Source organism: Tursiops truncatus, chromosome 8, assembly GCF_011762595.2.
Source record: "Tursiops truncatus isolate mTurTru1 chromosome 8, mTurTru1.mat.Y, whole genome shotgun sequence".
Lineage (NCBI taxonomy): Eukaryota > Metazoa > Chordata > Mammalia > Artiodactyla > Delphinidae > Tursiops > Tursiops truncatus.
This window is the reverse complement of record NC_047041.1, coordinates 78,265,254-78,286,878: the sequence shown is the minus strand read 5'-3', so window position 1 is coordinate 78,286,878 and position 21,625 is coordinate 78,265,254. Positions and strand designations below refer to the sequence as shown.

At 42.6% G+C, this 21,625-nt stretch overlaps 1 protein-coding gene and 1 long non-coding RNA gene across 3 annotated transcripts in view; both read left to right on the top strand.

Moving 5' to 3' along the window:
- The window catches only part of BDNF (brain derived neurotrophic factor), a 35,694-nt gene extending 27,142 nt beyond the window's left edge, over positions 1-8,552 (top strand). For both annotated transcript variants that reach the window (XM_019947885.3, XM_019947884.3), the window contains exon 2: positions 7,261-8,552. In XM_019947885.3, the coding sequence (XP_019803444.1) occupies positions 7,282-8,028 (747 nt within the window). In that variant the 5' untranslated portion in view covers positions 7,261-7,281 and the 3' untranslated portion in view covers positions 8,029-8,552. The remainder of the gene's footprint in view (positions 1-7,260) is intronic.
- The window catches only part of LOC141279371 (uncharacterized), a 164,841-nt gene that overhangs the window by 107,251 nt on the left and 35,965 nt on the right, over positions 1-21,625 (top strand). The gene's annotated exons all lie outside the window — the stretch shown is intronic.

Genomic DNA, 21,625 nt, shown 5'->3' with positions numbered 1-21,625 from the left:
GTGTAATCAGATACTCTTGGACATAAACTATGTTATGGTTAAAAACTACATCTTTAAAGGAACTTCCTTCAAAGCTTTGGAACATATGCATTATCAGATATCATTTACTAAAATATTTATTAGTTTCAGTTGACTGGTCTTTCAGGTGAGTAGGTGAGCATCTGTAACGATCATGAGCTTTTCTTCCCTCCGTTGTATTTGTGGATTCCAACTACCCATTATTTTCTTTGAGGGATGTGAGGTGTTTCTCTTTTAAGTCTTCTTGGCTAAACAATATATACCTAATGGGAAAACAATACAGAAATAATGAAGAGGGATGGAAGAAACTAGTCCCTGTAGGTGAAGGCCTAGTTTTCCTTTGGAATCCGAGGTTCTAACCTTGTTCTTTCAGGGGAACCAGGGGAAGTGGATGAGTTGATTAAAAACTTTGGTCCTCTTTCCTCCTGTATGACATGGGGATAATTATAGTTACCTGCACCTCTAGGGGCCTATGAGTCTTAATTAATATTTGCAAAGCGTTTGGAGATCTTCGAATTAAAAGTGCTGAGCAGTAGAATCCAAGTTCGGTGTAATCATAATTGGAATGAGAGTTTATATGGCCGCCTTCCCTCCACCTCCCTCCGTTCTGTTCCTTTGGACCAGACAGACACGGTTCATGGTTACCACCCAGCTCTGCACACGTCTCTCTAAACCCTTTGCTTTTGGCAACTTAATTAAGCCTAAAAATACATACCTACGCACATACATACATACATAGAATAAGTTAAAAATTATGTCCAGGCCCCTTAACCCCAACTCCACACTTACGTAACTCCTTAGTATTTACTTTCAAAGCTCAACAGCCGCTAAGAATAAAGTCAATTAATTGACGTGTCTCTTCCAATGTATCATTCTTTCAGGTTCTCCTACACATTGTGATAAACTGGGCTTCTTGAAGCATTCCTCCCACTCAGAAACTCTAGTTGATTCTTCTGTGCTTGTACAGCAGGGTCCAGACTCTTCAGCATCACCCTCAGAGCCTTTCAAAACTTAACAGTCATTCACTCTTATTCCTCACTACTCTTCTGTCCAGAAATGTACTCCGTGCCTTTAACCAAGCTGCCGTCCATCCACTGGGGTCTTTTCTGGATACATTAAAATCCTTTCTATCCTTTGCTATGGTCTTCACAAAGCATTCTTCTTTCTCTAAGTGGAAGTAGCCTCTTTCTCTTTATAGAATTGTACCTATACTTTTCTGGGTCGTTTCTACCTTTATATTTTAGTTACTTTACATATATGTCCTACCTCCCTCCTAGACTGGAAGGCTTGAAAACAGATCCATGTCTGATGAATGAACAACCAAAAATAAGCCTGGACTTGCAAGATTTCATTAAATTGGGCTCTTAATAGATTTTTGCATCAGGTATGTTAGGAATTAAATATTAATTGATAATTTTGCCAACATTAGCATTATCCCTGTTGCTTATAGGACTGTCTAACGTGAGCAACTATATCTTTAAACTGTGTTTCCTTTGACTACATGCTCATAGACAAAACCCAAAGGGACTGGGAAAAAACAAAGCCTTGTATTTTTCCGCCTGTATGCCCAAATTATCCATATTATTGTTTGGTTCCCCTTCTTAGCTCTGGCCATGGAAACTTGGCTCTAACATGCCTAAATTTTTGCAAAGCTTGCTTTTAGAGGAGGACTGAATTGTCTGAAATTCCATCTGCTGAAGCAATCAAGCCATAAAGTTGAAGGGTCTTGAAGGTCAGAATATCATCTTAATGGTGCTGCCTTTAGGAAGTTGGGCTCTAAGATACACACAACTGCAGAAAACTGTGTCCATACTTTATAAGCTGCTTCTTTGACCACCGTTCATAGCATCACTTCTCTCCTCCCTGTGGTTAAATATTTTAAATTTAAAAATATATATATTTAGAACATGGCCTGATGGTAAAAATGTGGACAGTGAGACGGGGAACCTTTTAGCTTTATGATATCTGAACAGTAATTGTCTCATCTGTATAATGTGGATAATAATACCTGTCCTATCTATCTCCTTGTGGCAATCAAATTAGACGATGCTTGTGAATGTTCTGCAGTCTTTTAGACAAATATAAGTTATTACTACAGCCTGCTGTCATGGATATTCATTTGGTTGAATGTTTAAGACTTGTGAGTCATGCTTAAAAGTAAACCTTATTTCTATTTCGTTGATTTTCTTTTTAGCTCTGTGCACTATATTTAATTTTTTGAGAATGGGGCTAAAAACAACCTTCCTAGCATTTTATACATGTGGTTGAGTTGATTGTTGTAAGGCTTGGAACAGAATTAACAGCAGTGAATTTTGTAATGTATAAATAGATATATAGACTAACAAGCTACTTAGCAATTTTGCATAGCCTCTTTATCTCTTGTGTAACACTCACCTGAAGAAACTGTCATATAAGAAAATTGTCATGGAGGTTCTTAACCTTTCCTGATTTCCTAATACAGGGTATAAAATTACTCATTGAAGAGGTAAATAGGACAAAGAACATTAAAAGACTGAAAGTTCCAAATTTTGCTATAATTATTATTACTGCCCCCTTTCCAAGTCTTCTATTAGAAACAGAGCAACAAAGGAAGTAGTAGGGGCAGTTAGTGTGTTGTAGTGTTATTTGCGTTTAAAAAATTATTACTCAAGGTAAGTTATACCCTATTAGAGAAACTCAAGCGATTCCTCATGGCTAATAATTACCATCTATCAAATACTTTAGAGCTTGTAATTTGGGTTTAGTACAGCCTGTACTTGACCTAATAATTTCAGTGAGTTCACTGGTGCTTGCCATATGGAAAGGCTTCCTGTGAAAATGACATCAGCACTGTTTTCTCATGGTTTAATAAACCCATCAGTAAGTTTTGACTGAGTCTACTGCTACATTATTCTGTGTTAAGCATTATGGGGGAATCACCCATGATCCAGCGAGCTTATCATCCAATTGAAGACTGACCATAATTAGCAAGCACTGTTACCAATTCACCAGTGAGTAGGGAATGAGGTACATGTTATGTGGAATTTTAGAGGCAAAGGAGGGCAGTGTGCGCTGGAGTAGTTTAAAGAAGGTGGCATGTGTGATTTGATGGTTGAACTGGGTCATGAAGGATAAGCAAGATTTAGTCAGATAGAGAAAAGAGAATTTTCCAGAAGAAAGGAACAAGTCACTTACAGGCACTGATACATTTGGGGCTCCAAGGACTCTGGCCTGCTCAGAGGAGAGGTGATGAAGCACTGAGTTGACATGAGAAAGTTAGCTAAGTAAGGTGACGCCAGATTTTGAAGGGTGTTGAATACCGGGCAAAAGAGGTTAGATTTGATCTGGTGGAATAAAAAAGTCATTGCAAGTCTTTGTATAGGAGCATAAGATGAGAGGTTAGCAGGTCATCAGAGTTAAATGGAGCAGAAAGGATGTCATATCCATTGGGCGGGGGGGCGTGGGGAGGTGGGTAGCGCTGGGGGCATTATAGTGAAAATGAGATGGCAAGGGCTGAGCTGAGACAGTGGCAGTGGAATGGAGAAACAGGATGGACAGGAGAAGTATTTTAAAGGAAAAATGAGCAGGACTTCTTCACTGACCGGATTTAAAAGCTCTACAAGAAATACATTGGCAGAATTGATTCCAAGATTTCTATCCTGCAGCCTGGGTGGTCCAAAGTATCAAGAAACCATTGTCAAGGGTAAGCTGTGACAAAGCAAGAGAGAGGCATGGACATCTATACACTACCAAACATAAGGTAGATAGCTAGTGGGAAGCAGCCGCATAGCACAGGGAGATCAGTTCGGTGCTTTGTGACCTCCTGGAGGGGTGGGATAGGGAGGGTGGGAGGGAGGCAGATGCAAGAGGGAAGAGATATGGGAACATATGTATATGTATAACTGATGCACTTTGTTATAAAGCAGAAACTAACACACCATTGTAAAGCAATTATACTCCAATAAAGATGTTAAAAAAAAAAAGAAACCATTGTCAGAAACAGAAAAGTTAGGAAGTGACATTGTTCCAACAAAAAGTATTGGCCTTATAAGCCAGTAGGCAGTTAGCACTGTAGAAAGTCACTCAGTTGGGTGGGGCCGTGGCTTGGGGTTGGGCTTTATCACCAGGTAGTTTAATTACTGAATGTCTGCAGATGTTCTGCTTTGAGGGATGCCCATGTTTGGGCTTCAGGATGAAAGCCAAGTAATATTTACTCAGATGCCATTTGTTCCTTTGAAAAATTTGCTTGTGGAACTGATGAGAAAATGATACTTAAAGTGCTAACTATTTTTATAACCGAAAAGTTATTAATAGAAAGATAAATGCGACAAGTGAAAAGCAGTAACTTTACAGGGTCAACTTCTTTAAGTCCAAGTATAGAAAAAAGGATCATTAAAAGACTCATTACTATGATAATAATAAAATAATTTTCCCACTCTGTAGTTTAAGATGCCTCAGTGCCTTGGGCCATTTTAAGCAGTGAGTGTGGGCACTTAGTAAATACTTACTAAACTTTTTCATTAATTCAAAGATTCACATTTTCTTATTCATTTTTTTAACGTCTCTGAAATTGGGTTACAGTTGATGTCATTTTATTGTCGTTGGCTGTGTAGCAGTTGCAACATAGTTGTCATTGCCTTAACCAATTTATTTTGCTTCATTTTCTTTTTTACATATGCACAGAAGTTATCTATGATAAAATATGTCCAAATAAGTCTAAAAGAACTCTTTTCCATTCTAAGTGGTAAAGAAAGCAATAGTTTAACTGGCTGCGTTTTTGATATCCTAGTGGTACCTAAAATGGTGTACTTCAGAAGGATAGTATCTTAGATTTCATGAAGTATGGTATTAAAAGATAGCTAATCACAGCAAATGTCTACCAGTGTGATAGAGGGGAGGAGTAAAATAGTCTAAATTTGACTTTTTTCATCGGCCTGCATTTGAGGTGCCCCTTGGGTTGTTTTAATTTGGACCAGAAACACTAGGAGAAAGGATTTTCATTCAGTGGTGTAAATACAGCTGCCAGGAATAGAAAGCTCCTTGGAGGATCCATTTCTTTGATGGTGTGGAATCCAGAACCTTCACAAAAGTTCAGGTATTAGCAGACTGGATATCTGTGTTTTATTCAAACCAGTGTGCCCTCCTAATCTGAGACTGTGTACTCCAAGCAGTTCTGAGCATGCTTGCTACTCATGCAGAAGCAAGAGTGAATCTGCAAGGAAGTTGGTTGGTGTTTGGGGACGGTAATGAAGTCTTGTAGTAGTAGAAAATGTGATCTCTGATAAAATTGGAGGACGGAAACATTGGGTTCTCGCTCCCAGAGTTTCAGCTCTTTCTGCAGTATGACCTACTGACTGGAGGAGGTAGGTTACCTTCCTGGCAAGTGACACCTCATGGACAGAAAAGCAGTCCCCTTTCCTACCGACTGGCACAGCGTAACAGCTGTGGCACGTGCGTGTCTTTTTGTAAGCCCTTGCTCCAGAACCCAGAAGTAGGAATAAAGTTAGAATGTTGGGCTCGGGCGGGGGAATGCTTCCCATTGCTACTCAGGGACGCGATGCCTCAGGTAAGTGATCCTCAAGTCCTTCACCATCCGACGGGAACCTTGTGTCTGTAGGTATGTTTTCACCTCGCTCTTCACTCATTCTAATTGGCTTCCCAGAGCATGCTTGTAGCTGGAGAGCCAAATTTAGAGTATAGCTACTCTCTGGCAAACAGGAAAAGATTAATTTTGTAGTGTGCTGTTAAGGGACTTCCCAGAAACCTTCAAAAGCCCAGAAAGAAGCACCAGCTCAGCTGCCTGTACCAAAATGTGCACAGTGCCGCCCGGCTTTTTAAAGGTAGGATCGACTCAGAGCTCACGCACACATGTGCACACAGGTCACGTTCCAATAAAAAGAGAGGCTGAACTCTCTTAGATGAGTCTGCACAAGAGCCAGAAAAGCCGAGGGGTGAGGGGCTGAGGGAGTTAGTGGAGATACACGTCGATGCGCATGTGGCAGGCACTTGAAATTGCCTTCGAGCTTTTTGATGCCACCTTCTTCAGTTCTCTCTTTTTTCCGGTACGCGGGCCTCTCACTGTTGTGGCCTCTCCCGTTGCGGAGCGCAGGCTCTGGACGCGTGGGCTTAGCGGCCATGGCCCACGGGCCCAGCCGCTCCGCGGCACGTGGGATCTTCCCGGACCAGGGCACGAACCCGTGTCCCCTGCATCGGCAGGCGGACTCTCAACCACTGCGCCACCAGGGAAGCCCCAGTTCTTTCTCAGGCAGACACGTTGCTTTCATGATATCAGCCCCAGGCAGAGACGCGTCATTAAAATCAACGTGTAGAAAATGATTTCTGTTTGGGAACGAGCAAAGCTTATTTTCGTTACGACCACCCAAGGTGTAGTAGAAAAACGTTGAAGCTGGACTTGGGAGCCCCGAGTTCTAATAGAAACTTTCTTCGTGACGGGAGACAAGTCCTCCATGGCCTTTGGTTTTCTTATCGGTAGAACTGGATGATCTGACGAAATGATCTTTCTCCTTTGTTTTTGTTTGTTGGTTGGTTTTTGGCCGCACCGCATGGCTTGCCGGATCTCAGTTCCCTGACCAGGGATCACACCCGGGCCAGAGCGGTGAAAGTGCTGAATCCTAACCGCTAGACCACCAAGGAACTCCCTCCTTTCTTCTAATGGATTATCTCCATGGGAGGAAAGAGTCAATGGGGAGCCTCCTTGTAGCTCCCTGACTTGTTTTCTTGTTCATGCCTGGATAGCCCCTAGCTAGAAAGGCCCCCTCAGACCCCACAAGCCACTACTGGTCCTGTCACACGTTCCTGCCATAGGGCCACGCTGCTGGCTTGAGGGGAAAAAAAAGATTACTATTACCCTCGCCGTTGTTGCTTGGTAACATTTCTGCTGTTGTGTTTCCTGTGACAGCCCGAGCAGAGATCATTAAAAATTAAACTTACAGAGCTGCTCAAGTGGGAGGAAAGAGGCAAACTCGAAGCCACAGTTTCTTTTCACTTGCTCAGGAGCCACCTAATCTCGGGTTTACATGCTAAACCTTGGGGCCAAGGCTGCACAGCTCTGGTTTGTATTAAGGCCCATCGAGCACACTACTGACATTAACCTGTGTCTGGTGCAGCTGGAGTTTATCACCAATACAGCAGAAACCTTGACCGTGCAGAATGGCCTGGAATTACAATCAGATGGCTGCTTTGTATCCCAGCAAAAGAAAGCCCTAAACAGTCTTGTGTCCTGTTTCTGCTTTCTCCCTACAGTTCCACCAGGTGAGAAGAGTGATGACCATCCTTTTCCTTACTATGGTTATTTCATACTTCAGTTGCATGAAGGCTGCCCCCATGAAAGAAGCCAACGTCCGAGGACAAGGCAGCTTGGCCTACCCAGGTATGCGGACCCATGGGACTCTGGAGAGCGTGAATGGGCCCAAGGCGGGTTCGAGAGGCCTGACGTCGTCGTTGGCTGACACCGTTGAACACGTGATCGAAGAGCTCTTGGACGAGGACCAGAAAGTTCGGCCCAGTGAGGAAAACAATAAGGACGCGGACATGTACACGTCCCGGGTGATGCTCAGCAGTCAAGTGCCTTTGGAGCCTCCTCTCCTCTTCCTGCTCGAGGAATACAAAAATTACCTGGATGCCGCGAACATGTCCATGAGGGTCCGGCGCCACTCGGACCCTGCCCGCCGCGGGGAGCTGAGCGTGTGCGACAGCATCAGCGAGTGGGTGACGGCGGCGGATAAAAAGACTGCAGTGGACATGTCAGGCGGGACAGTCACGGTCCTCGAAAAAGTCCCCGTCTCGAAAGGCCAACTGAAGCAGTACTTCTACGAGACCAAGTGCAATCCCATGGGTTACACAAAGGAGGGCTGCAGGGGCATAGACAAGAGGCATTGGAACTCCCAGTGCCGAACTACCCAGTCGTACGTTCGGGCCCTCACCATGGATAGCAAAAAGCGCATTGGCTGGCGGTTCATACGGATAGACACTTCCTGTGTATGTACATTGACCATTAAGAGGGGAAGATAGTGGCTTTATGTTGTATAGATTATATTGAGACAAAAATGATCTATTTGTATATATACATAACAGGGTAAATTATTCAGTTAAGAAAAAAATAATTTTATGAACTGCATGTATAAATGAAGTTTATACAGTACAGTGGTTCTACGATCTATTTATTGGACATTTCCATGACCAGAAGGGAAACAGTCATTTTCTGCGCACAACTTTAAAAAAGTCTGCATTACATTCCTCGATAATGTTGTGGTTTGTTGCCGTTGCCAAGAATTGAAAAACGTTAAAAAAAAAAAAAGTTTAAAAAATACTACTAATAAATTGCATGCTGCTTTAATTGTGAATTGATAACAAACTGTCCTCTTTCAGAAAACAAACAAAAAAAGAAAGAAAGAAAAAAAAAAGCCTAACAAAAATTTGAACCAAAACATTCCGTTTACATTTTAGACAGTAAGTATCTTCGTTCTTGTTAGTACTCTATCTGTTTTACTGCTTTTAACTTCTGATAGCGTTGGAATTAAAACAATGTCAAGGTGCTGTTGTCATCGCTTTACTGGCTTAGGGGATGGGGGATGGGAGGGGTATATTTTTGTTTGTTTTGTGTTTCTTTTTTTTGTTTTGTTTTGTTTTGTTTTTTTAGTTCCCACAGGGTGTAGGAATGGGGAAAGAATTCCTTCCATCTAGAGTCTGGTTGATAAAAGATTCATTTGTATGTTGCAGAGATGTCGGCAGTATCAATCAGATGACTGGAAAGTGAATAAAAATTAAGGCAAACGAATGACGTGCTCACTCCACTTCCCGTGACGCACCTCTTAGGCGCCTGCTCACCCTCTGGGCCTTGGTCGGGGGAAGATTCTTTGGTTGGAAAGATCTCCATTTACTCTGAGCACATTCTTTCCCCCCCACCCCCTCTGGTCCCCTCCTTGTTTTGTTTTCTCGAAGGGAGAAAAATCAGTTGCGCGCTCTGAAATATTTTACAACTGCTGCAAATCAGTAGACATGTTTTGTCACATCGTGGCACTCATATAAGCATGGAGAACAGTGATTTCTTTCTTTCTTTTTTTTTTAGATGAGAGAAAAACAAAAAATAATTCAAAAATAAAAATTCTTTTAGATGAGGGGTAAACATTTGGGTCAATCATTGTGAGGCTTAAAAAAAAAATCATGGAAAGGCATATAACTGTCTTGCAAGCAAAAGGTAGAGTTCTGTACAGACCCAGAAACACCTAGATCAGAGCAGGAGTCCACACTGCCAGTGAAATGAGACTGAACAGCCTTCTGGAGGCTGTGTGGAGCTGACCTATCATTTCCAGGTGGTGCAGAAGGAATTTCTGAGCGGCCATGCTGAGGTCTAGGTGGGGTGGAGAAGGGTACTTGAGACATTCCAGAAGGGAGGACTCTGAAGGACCCTCAGGGGTGGCTCTGGAATGACACGCGTCAAGTTGCTTGGACCTCGCGCTTTAAGTGCCTACATTATCTAACCGTGCTAAGAGGTTCTCGCTGGAGGACCGCGCGCTCAAGCCGATTTACACCCTCCACCTCTGAGTAATTTTGCATAAAGCTGGATTAGCCTGGAACATTTTTGGAACTACACGATGGCATTGTGATCATGGAATGGATTCGATGAGATGGGAGATGTTTGTTACATGAGCACTTATTGCTTTGAAATTAGACTTGAGGAAACCAGGGTTTTGTCTTTTGAGAACTTTTGGTAAAGGGGAAGGGAACAGGAAAAGGCCCCAAAACTCAGGTTGGATGACCATGGCTACCAAAAGAAAATCTTGTCCAGAGACAAGACTTTGGGATGGTGTCTGCCCATCCAGGACACTAAAGGCTTGAAGGCGCTATGCTCGGTGGAAGAGGCCAGGACAGAGCTGACAAAGTTTTGCTCTCCGGTAAAGGCTGCAGCCACCTCGTGACCATCCTGTCTGTTCATGGAGAGGGTCCCTGCCTTACCTCTGCAATCTTGGGTTAGGAGAAGTCAAGTTGGGAGCCTGAAATAGTGGTCCTAGGTAAAATGGATTCCAGTGGAAATTAGTGCCCATTTAGCCCATTGTGTAAACCTGAAAATGTCCTGGACCGGGTCCTTGAGTATCAGAAAGCCTCAAGAAATTTGCTGCACCTTAGTAGGGTGAGGGATAAGCAAAAGAGGCTGTCCATCATGACCCAGGGAATGAAGATACCATCAGCAAATAATGTCTACTTGTTCAGTCTTTCATTTAGAACGAGGCTATCTTTTACGATACCATCCTGAATACCTGTCTTTAAAAGAAGGAATAACTTATGTAGTATAGGTTTGTTTTGTGCTGTTTGAAACTACTATCTTTGTAATTATCTTTAACATGTAATGAATACTCGGAATATCTGCTGTCTGATCAATTTTCACAGCCTCCTTTCAAGGGACAAAATTCTAAAACAAAACAAAAAAGTCCCCATCACAGTCTCGAAGTGTACTGTAAAGGCCGGATCTCTTAAGTGGCCGAGCAGGAGGCATTCAGCAATCATGTGGTCGGTGGCAGTCTCTTATTCAATAAGCTACATCACAGTCACCTGCTTGGTGGTTTACGTTGACTTAAGGTTGATTTTGTTAAAATCTTTCTCTGTTGCTGTTCATTTTTGTTCCATTTTGTTTGGTTTTGTTTTTTTAAAGTCTTGCTGTGGTCTCTTTGTGGCAGAAGTGTTTCATGCATGGCAGCAGGTCTGTTGCTTTTTTCTGGTGATTCCCATTGACAATGTAAATGTCTGTGGCCTTGTTCTCTCTATGGTAAAGATATTATTCACCATGTAAAACAAACAAAAAATATTTATTGTATTTTAGTATATTTATATAATTATGTTCTTGAAAAAATTGGCATTAAAACTTAATCGCATCAGAAGCCTATTGTAAATACAAGTTCTATTTAAGTGTACTAATTAACATATAATATATGTTTTAAATATAGAATTTTTAATGTTTTTAAATATATTTTCAAAGTACGTAAAATCTGGGGGTTCTGGGTTTTATTCTCTTCACTGTAAAACAAACATGACAACGTGTTTTGTTATAAATACGTGTGTTCCTTGCTTTAAGACCAACCTGACTAGTTTTAGCAATTGCACAGCCCTCCAGAGAGGATGCTTATTTCAGAGCATGGGAGACCAATCCTGCAGTCTGTGAGCTTTCAAGAAGCTCTAGGATTGGGCCTGTCTTCCACAGTGGAAAACGGGAGTGTCATTTTCTAGGACACTTGAAAGTTTTCCCCTTTGAAGTGATATACTTTCATCAAATACCAAGCCATGTATCCTAGCAACATCAGGATCCGTGAATTAGGGCTGGCTGGCTCTATTTGATTATAAAATAACTGTTAAAAAAAAATCAAAGTAGGTTTACTTAGGGATAATGAGGATAAATTGGTCCAAATTTAGAAAGTCAATGACTGAAAAAAACATAGAAATTCAATATTTAGAGGCAGGTCATGTACCCTCCGTTTGGAAATGGTGCCGTTTGCATTATGTGCTCGTATCCGTTGCACTGATTTAATTTTTGTACGTGGAACACGCAGATTTTATATCACAGTACCCACGAGCTAACAGATTGCTAGGATTTCTAAAAAGATTTGCCTCTTTCATGGCTGCCAAGCTGCTGGGTAATTTAGTTAAAGTGTTTGAAGTTATCGCTAAATCTTAGGGAAATAAATGGAAGGATTTTAAATGAGAGAAAGGGCCATTAAGGAAAAAAAGCATCTGTTCCTACTCTTCAGACTCCCCATTTGAACACTGACAACCCATCCCAGAACGTGGTGAACTATATCTGTGCAATGTATCATTTCTATTTCAAACATACACACACATGGTTTCCTCTTGTATTGTCTTATAAATAAGGATCAAGAAAGTCATAACAAACATAGATTTGTGGGTATGGAAGGAAGGGCAAATCGAATGAGAGGAATTCCTCCATCCTAATCTGTCCAGTGAGTTTGCAAAGTACTCTAAATCCTAGGAGAAGTCCCGACGGCCAGTGAAGACAGCAATGGGCTGCCAGTGAGCCAGCGAGCCCAGCAATGAATTAGAACTTTAGGAAACTTCAGACTTAACCAATTTTCACAGTCGAGGAAGACTAAAAGGTTTTTGAATCTTGAGTAAAAAGAAGTGAGAATTCAATGTGACATTCAAGCTCCTTAAAGTTAAAGGAGTTTGGTAAACATGACAGGAAGTTTTCATCAGAAGATGAGGTCAGAGAAACAAGCAAACAAAAGATGGAGACATCTCCTAAATTAACCAGCTTGAACTTAACAGGACTAGTCAATTTGTACTCTAGTCATTGGGTAAGCGGTTAAACCTCTTTCATTATGAAGATGCCTGGAAATAAGCCAGATCATTGCTATTGTTTTTCACCTTATTCATAAGCCTCTGTGGTCATTAGCAGTGGCTATGAAGTCTTTTTATTAGCTGTACCGATTCTGTGAATACTGTCACAGTTCTGAGTGAGAATCTGAACTAATTCGTAGAATGGATCAGTGTTAAATTTTCCCTGATTCATTTAAGAGGTTACTAGCCTCTGGATAAAATGTCGGACACCTTATGCACTGCAACAGAAGCCTTCATGCCTGGCCTCAGCTCAGCCAGCACCCTAGCAGCGTTAGGGCTTAGGCCTAATTAAAACACACGTCTCCTCCATGTTCTCGCATTAAGCCTGTTCTATAAGACAGTTAAAGTGGAAGTGGCTGCATGTTTTGGTAAGCCATTGTTAAGTAAAGGATGTTGACAATTGGGATAAGAAACAATTTATCTACATAATGTAGGTAGATAAATTATTTAGCTTGGAAAGAATGACCCACAGATTTGATCCAACCTTAAAATGTTGAACAGCAAAATTAGTGATGGAATCTGGGCTTCTTTTTTTATTCTTTTTTTAGCTGCGGGTTGTTTTAACTTGTTTTAAAGGTTGGGTGGGGGCTTCCCTGGTGGCGCAGTGGTTGAGGGTCCGCCTGCCGATGCAGGGGACGTGGGTTCGTGCCCCGGTCCGGGAAGATCCCACATGCCACGGAGCGGCTGGGCCCGTCAGCCATGGCTGCTGAGCCTGCGTGTCCGGAGCCTGTGCTCCGCAACGGGAAAGGCCACAACAGTGAGAGGCCTGCATACCGCAAAAAAAAAAAAAAAAAAGGTTGGGTGGTTGGTTTGGGGGGAGAAATTAATTGGGAATCTGACTGTTGTTGGTTACAATAAGCTGACTGGTGGTTGGTGCTGTGAACTCCCCACCTAAGAGCCAAATTCAGTGGCTAGAGTAGGTGCGGCCACTCCAAACCAGCCAGGCTTTACGTACATTCCAGCTAATAAATACCCGGCCCACACCTCTATCCCCTATTCCTTTAATTCTAGCCACCCTTTCATTCTCTGTAGGGAAAAAAAAGGCAACCTCCTTGCGTTTTGATATGTGAGTAGAAGCAGTAAATTGCCTGAAGAATATATTTAAATAGTAGAAAAATATTGTGGCCTTACCCGTGATAGTCCTCATTAAGAAAAAGAGACATTTATGTCACAGTCTCTACAGGATTTCCATAGGCCTTTACCTCAATCCCTTGAATTAGTTGCTAGGCACAAAATACTAGATCAGGAGCTCCCCGACCTGACATTTGCTTTTCTGAAAAGCAACAACCCTGGATGCTTGGTGATGTCAGTAGCATGGACTCGTAAAAGCTAGTCTTCCAATTCATTAAATCTTATCCCACCCCCAACACACATGCAAAATAAACAAATAGGACCTGTGCATTCATTGTCTATTTGAGTGCGAGCTGCTAATTTTTTATATGTGGCAAAACAAAAGTACTTTTCCTTTGCAAAAATAAGCCCTTCTGCCCTAAAATACCCCACACAGAACACTGTAATTAATGACGGTATTAATAATCATAAGCCTGTAAGTGACAAGAAAAAGTGTTGGTTGAAAGACTGAGCTTGGGGTGTATGTTCTGCATTTAGAAACATCACAAGGATGCTTCTGCAGCACTGCACTTTGGTACTGTATGCTGTTCAAATGGTTCCTTAGAAACCAGGAGCTGCTCTGTGTAGAATGGCTGAACCCAGGGGAAATATTTTCGTCTAGCTTAAGTGCTCACATTTTGGAAAAATCCATATCAAGTACTGAGGTACACATTCAAATTAATTTAGTCTACATTCTCCATCGAGCCTTAACATGAAAAAATAATCATAATGGTTTCCAAACCCGAATTTGGTGCATATCAAGGGGGGGAAGAGGAAAAAGACACAAAACAAAATAGAAACGCTCCAAACATCAGAGACCTTCTCCAAAAGGTACCAAGAGCGTTTACTTGGAGATTGTACTACCTGCCCATGCATCTGATTGGACTAAGCAGTGGTCCTCAAGGGGTGCTCTCCAGTCAGCAGCAACAGCATCTCCAGGAACTTGTTAGAAATGTACATTCTCAGGCCCCACCCTAGACCTACTGAATCAGATGCTCTGGGGGAGGGGCCCGCAATCAGTGTTTTTAACAAGCCCTCTGGGTGATACTCACGAATCCCTGGACTAGGGGGAGTAGACAGTCTGCCACATATTCTTCTAGACAGTAGGAAGACAGCACAGCCCAAGAAATTGGATCTGTGAGTTCTAATCCCAGCCATGCCACCACCTCTTTCCAGGACCCTGAAAACATCATTCAAACCATCCAGATTTTCATTTCCTAAAAAACACAAGAGCAATGGGTGCTCCCAGGTGGAGCAATGCTCAGTGATGGGAGACTGCAATGATTTAAAAAAAAGCAAGCATGAAGATGTGTGCTGGGAAAGCTCACTGCAGTTGATAGTCAATATTTTTTTTCTTTTTTTTTTTTCAAAGCTATAGCAGTAGTGGATACAGGACCCAGAGCATGTAGTTGTTTGTAACACATTTGGAATGACCGCAAGAAATGAGAAGCAACATGCGGCAAATTAATAAGAAAAAGATTATTCCATCTGGGGAGCTGGTCTCTGCATCTGCCAACATGGCCCCCTCTTTGTGAAACAGAGCTATATTAGTCACACATTAAATAAGCTTCCTGAATTAATCAGCTATTAACGTCCAGCTGAGGAGTCCTAGGTTCACCCCTCCAGAAAGACCAGATTGCAAATGCAAAGGGCTTCTCCAGCCTCGGTGGCAAACCTTTTCCTGATCGTAGGAACTATTTCTGGAAAGGAGGACGGGAGAATAATCTATTTGCACCTCCACCCCTTCTGTGTGAGTGTGTGTGTATCTGTGTGTGCATATTCCTGCACGTGTTAGACACTGCAAACTGCATTTGAAGATTCTCTGTTTAGGAGCTGGGGTGGAGGGTGTCCAAATATGTTACCCATCTGTTGGACAACATGGAAACCTGAATTCTGACAAGCCTACCTTAGGAACCAGGAGTCCTGGTAGTTCAGTCTTTAACTAGGATGACCAAAGCCATTTCTGGTCTCTGGACCTCCAAGCCCTCATCTATTGTAGGAAGAGACTGAACTGGATGGTCTTGGAGGTAAATTCCAGCCCTAAGAGTCTATCATTCCATTCTTCCTACTTCATCATTTGTGGTAAAAGAGGTTAAAAGAGGTTTCTGAAGCTCTTAAAGGTTGGGGAACATTATGAAAGTTCACGGCCCATCTCCTGGATCCCTCCACGCTTACTGCTTGGCACTTAACACAAGATTGAAATCAGGAGGTACTTGTGTCAAAATGGGAGTTGAGGAAGGGGGGAAATGCCCCAAGGAACCTTTTCACTTCATATATAAAATGAAAATGTTACCAACTGTTTGACAATCAGGCAGAAAATGCCTTGGAAGAGGAGCCCAAATATTCTGCAAGGTGCAAACATTTTCTGCCTGGCTCTATACTTGCTTTCAAAGCCAGACAATATTTGCCTGTGTTTTATGTCACTCCATGACAGAAATGGTGCCCGACAAACAGAGATCTGGTATGTTTTGCTGAGGTGAGGTTAGGAAACCCTGGATCAAACTGCAGGATTTGCATCCTGTAAAGTCACTGTTTATAGAACCCTCCAAAGCAGAAGGGACTTGCCTCTCAGTTCCTTTGGGTTTATAGCTTCACCAGGGTCATGCAGCTCTCAACCTGCTCCTCTGCTACCCCCGGCACTCTAGGTATAGCCTCTTTCTGGAGACAATAGCCTTGAAGACAATGGTGTCACATGATGAATCATGGCAACACCACACCCAATAGACTTCTTCACAGCAAACCTTCAGGGAAGGTCATTCTGAGTAGAACTTTGGCTAGCTTAGGAGACAAACCTCGCTGGTTAGGCAGAATCTGGAATTCCTCGTTCCAGCTACCCAACTTTGGCTTATTCCTGGGCCAGAATCCTTTGGGCCTGAATCTCTGAAAACCTATATTTTCTTTCTAGTGCCATCTATGTCTGCTCCTCGTTCATGCTGATCTTCCCTTCCTGGCAACCTCAGGACTCTATTTATTCTGGGATCCAACTGCTCACCCCTCAGAGTACAGGACCATAGATTTTGGAGCCTGAGGGTTGGGGGTCTGAATTTCAGCTCTGACACTAGAGCTGTGTGTCTGTGGGCAAGTTACTTAACTTCTCTGTGCTCCAATTTCCTCACTTGTAAAGGACAGGTAAAAATACTACCAGTTCCCTCATAGGATTTTGTGAAAAGCCAATGGGTCCATGCACATAAAGCACTTAGAAAAAGGATGGTCCCATGGACGTGTCAAACTCTTACTCTGTTGACTGCGGATGAGCTGGGCTCACCTAGAGCAGATATCAGAGACTGTTCTCAAATATTCTCTGACTCCTAGAGAGGATCCTATTTCATGTGTTTCATCAAGCATCCAAGGCCGCTTGTCTTTTCTGGAAGACTCAGGGAGTCAACTCTTGTGTATCCCGTAGCAATTTACTCCTTGGCAGTTAAACTGTGGCCAATACACACACTTAGGCAAATGGAGAAGGAGATACACTACCATCAAAGGCATCTTTCTAGATTGTACAATCCAAATGAAGCCCATTATCCTTTAAGTGTCCATCCCAGCTGAATGGAAAAGACTGACGCCAGGGTGAAATGGATGAACTCACAGAGTCAGAAAGAAAAACAAGGCGCCACAGCCGTACTTCTAAAAATAGCTGTGGCCCATCAGGAAGATCCCACCTCACCACTGAGCCGTCCAGCCCTTCACACAATAAGAATGACCAGTGCTCACTGTGAGCAGGCAGTGTCCGAGGCACATCGTGCAGACGTGCTCACTTAATTCTCACAAGAGTCCACAGACTAGGTGGTAGGATTAGGACTCCCATTTTAGAGATGAGGACACTAGGACACAGAGAGTTCAATTAAGTTGCCAAAGATCACTAGTGAGTAGCAGAGCAGGACCTGGAGTCCAGGCAGCCTGGATCTGGGGCCACTCTGTTAACCCCTGCAAAATAGAAACAGTGTAAGAGCATTGGGAAAATACAGAAACAAAAAAAATGGAGGGAGCTACGTATCTAAGAAGAGTTGGACCTCCATCAAGCAGGTGGAGCACTAGTGGTGCTTATAGTTTTTAGCTTTCGAGAGAACACTGGCTTGCTCTTTTAAGGGTTAACATGCAAGGGGGTCAAATTGTGTGCGGGCCCTTCCAAAAGTGGACGCAACTCTGTGCTGGGCAATCTGAGGGCAGGGTTTCTAGAGTTTTGTGTCAGCTGTCTCCAATACCTGGAAAGGAGGCAGCTGTCACCCAGTCTACCTCATAGCAGCTCGGAAGGGCTTCCTGTGAGCAGCCAGGATTGGGTAGACAGGCAGAGTGTTCTGCTAAACTCAGGAATGCCCAATCCTCCCTAGGTCAAAAACGTACAAAGTTGTTTTGTGTTTGGGCTTGGTGGAGGAGAGAAAGTGCAGTGATCCTGGCCCTGCTGGGTTGGCATCAGGAGCAGAGCAGCACATGAGCCATCTCTCCCCTACTCTTCCATGTAGGGCAGACATTGCTAACAAGTCCTAGCTGAGCTTAGCTGCAGTCTCAGAACCGTCTTTAAGGCTGTGCTCTGACCCAGGAGACGAACACGGTTTGCTGTCCTGATTCCCCCAGTTTCTCAAGATCAGATCCTATAGGTGATGGGATCGATCTGGCAGCAAAGTCAAGGTGCTGAGGACTGGATATGCCCATCAGGTTGGAGCAGAATTTGGGTGTGAAAGGGCAAAGCATGTCCTACAGACATGTGAACGTGAGAGTGAATTCCATGGCTTCAGACAGATGATCCACTGTGAGAAGCCCAGTAAGGAATGATTACCCTAGGAACTGATTGAACATGGGGAAGAGTTTGACATAGGCAATAATATTAGTACCAGATGCCATGCTATTGTACCTATTTTGTACCAGATGCCATGTACCAGATGCCGTGCTAGACCCTTTGCGTGCTATTTAAAATACACGTCAACTCTGTGATACGTATAACTTTAGAGACAAGGAAACTGACAACGGACAGCCTAAATAACTTGCCCCAAGGTCACACAGTTAATAAATGATAAAGTCAGATTTGAAGCCACATCTATAGAATCTCAAGACCCCCAATTGTTTTCAAATCAGCATTGTTTCATTTCCTTTCATTGTTCGTATGTTACCTACAATTCTTCATAAGTTTGCTGTTGCCTCTGTTAATAATCTCTTGGCATGCTCACTATAACCCTGGCATTTTTCTCCCCCCGCACCGCAGCTTTATTAAGATATAATTGACATATAACGTTGTGTAAGTTTAAGTACAATGTGTTGCTTTGATACACATATATTGCAAAATGATTACCACCATAATGTTAACTAACACCTGCATCACATCACATAATTACTGTTCTTTTTTGTGGTGAGACCATTAAAGATCTGTTCTCTTAGTAACTTTCAAGTGTACAATACAGTATTGCTAACTATAAGCACGATGCTGTACATTAGAGTCCCCAGAACGTATTCGTCTTATAGCTGAAGTTTGTATCCTTTGACCAAAATCTCCCCACTTGCCCCACCCCCAGCCCCTGATAGCCATCATTCTAGTCTCTATTTCTATAAGTTCACTTTTTAAATTTTTATTGTTTTATTGAAGTATAGTTGGTTTAAAATGTTGTGCTAATTTCTGCTGTACAGCAAAGTGATTCAGTTATATATATAGAAAGAGATATATATAGATATATATATACTTTTTAATATTCTTTTTCAACTATATTGAATATAGTTCCCTGTGCTATACAGTAGGACCTTGTTGTTTATCCATTCTATATATAAAGGCTTACATCTGCTAATCCCAACCTCCCACTCCATCCCTCCCCCAACCCCCTCCCCCTTGGCAACCACAAGTCTGTTCTCTATGTCCGAAACAGAGTCTGTTTCTGTTTCCTAGATAGGTTCATTTGTGTCATATTTTGGATTCCACATATAAGAGATATCATATGGTATTTGTATTTCTCTTTCTGACTTACATCACTTAGTATGATAATCTCTACTTGCATCCATGTTGCTGCAAATGGCATTATTTCATTCTTTTTTATGGCTAAGTAATATTCCATTGTATATATGTACCACACCTTCTTTATCCATTCATCTGTCAATGGACATTTAGGTTGCTTCCATGTCTTGGCTATTGTAAATGGTGCTGCTGTGAACATACGGGTGCATGTATCTTTTTGAATTATACTTTCGTCTGGATATATGCCCAGGAGTGGGATTGCTGGATCATATGGTAATTCTATTTTTAGTTTTCTGAGGTACCTCCATACTGTTTCCATAGGGGCTGCATCAACTTACATTCCCACCAACAGCATAGGAGGGTTCTCTTTTCTCCTCACCCTCTCCAGCATTTGTTATTTGTAGGCTGTTTAATGAAGGACATTCTGACTGGTGTGAGGTGGTACCTCATTGTAGTTTTGATTTTCATTTCTCTAATAATTAGAGCTGTTGAGCAACTTTTCGTGTGCCTGTTGGCCATATGTATGTCTTCTTTGGAGAAATATCTATTTAGGTCTTCTGACCATTTTTCAGTTGGGTTGTTTGTTTTTTTGTTGTTGAGTTGTACAAGCTGTTTGTATATTTTGGAAATTAAGCCCTTGTTGGTTGCATCATTTGCAAGTATTTTCTCCCATTCTATAGGTTGTCTTTTTGTTTTGTTTATGGTTTCTTTTGCTGTGCAAAAGCTTGTAAGTTTGATTAGGTCCCATGTGTTTATTTTTGTTTTTGTTTCTATTACCTTGGGAGACTGACATAAGAAAACATTGGTATGACTTAAGGTTCAGCTTTTTTAGATTCTACATATAAATGAGATCATACAGTATTTGTCTTTCTCTGTCTGACTTATTTCACTTAGCATAATACCCACATGGTCCACCACATTGTTGCAAATGCCAAGGCCCCCAATCTTAATCACCAGACCAGTGGCTCTTGATCATGATCTATACATCTGAATCACTTAGGGAATGTTTTAAAAATACATATGCCCAGGCCCCACCCCAGATGAGTTAAATCAGAATCTCTGGGAGCGGGACCCAGGCATCTGTATTAAAATTCCCCAGTGGTTCTGTTGACCAGCCAGGGTAGAACCACTACCCTAGACTCCTCTTCCTCTGGGTAAGCATGAGTCAGAAATATCAGAGAATTCTGGTCCTAACCCAGTGGCTAGGACTTGGGCATTGTAGTTTAATGTCTGGGGATTAACCAACTAGACCCTAGACCTAGGGGAAATCAAATAGAGTAGAAGACTTACCATGGAACAAAGAACAATTCTAGATATGAAAACCGACATTCAGAGTCAGGATGGGATGACCAGATAGCTCAGTTAAACACTGAATCCCGAACTAGGGTCCTCAAACTCCTTCAGATTCGCTGTGATCAAGAACAGGAGAGGCACGAACTCTACAGGAGGGCTGAGCCTGCAGGTGAGGGTCAAGTGGCAGCAGTGCAGAGAATAAAGCTCCACTCGCCAGGAGGCAGGCAGGTCATCCCCTCTCCCACCTCTGAGCAGGCTGCTCTGAGCCAGAGACAAGCCTGCACACGTCACTTCACTGAAGCTTGTCTTATTCTGCTGGACTCCAAAGGACTTTATAAAGTTCAAGCAAAAAGAAGATTTGATTGTTTGGAATGTCTTCTCTGTTTTCAGAGTGACCATTAGGTTAGCATTTGGCTTTGTCTTTTGCCCCTTCTAATTTTTCTGTCTCCCCCCACCCCTACCTCAAACTGCCAAGCAGTCAGTTTGATTGACACTTAGTAGGAAAAAACATCTCTATGTCTCTCGGCCCCTTCCTGGAGGGCTTCTGTGAGCAGCAGTGCAGGAGATGCCCAGCTTAGCCAGGCCACGGGGCTCACTGGAACCGGCGAATGCTCTGTGTCAGCAGGCAGCAGGGTCAGCTGGTAGGAGGGTAAAAGTGGGCAAGCGCCTGGCTTCTTCCCCGTGTTTTTCAGAACAGGAATCTGAGTCCCTGGAATCACTAGCCTGTGGGACCAGAAGCTATTTTGAGCCTTCTCTCATCCAGTGGAAAGTTAGGGGTGGTGTCATCCGAAACTGCCAAAGAATATCCGATTTCACCCTTATCCGGGACACGTCCCTAGAGGAAATGGAAGCAGTGTTAGAGAGACCAAATACCTGTCGGAACATCCCTTTGTTTTTACTTGTGTGCCATTTTTTCTTATCCGT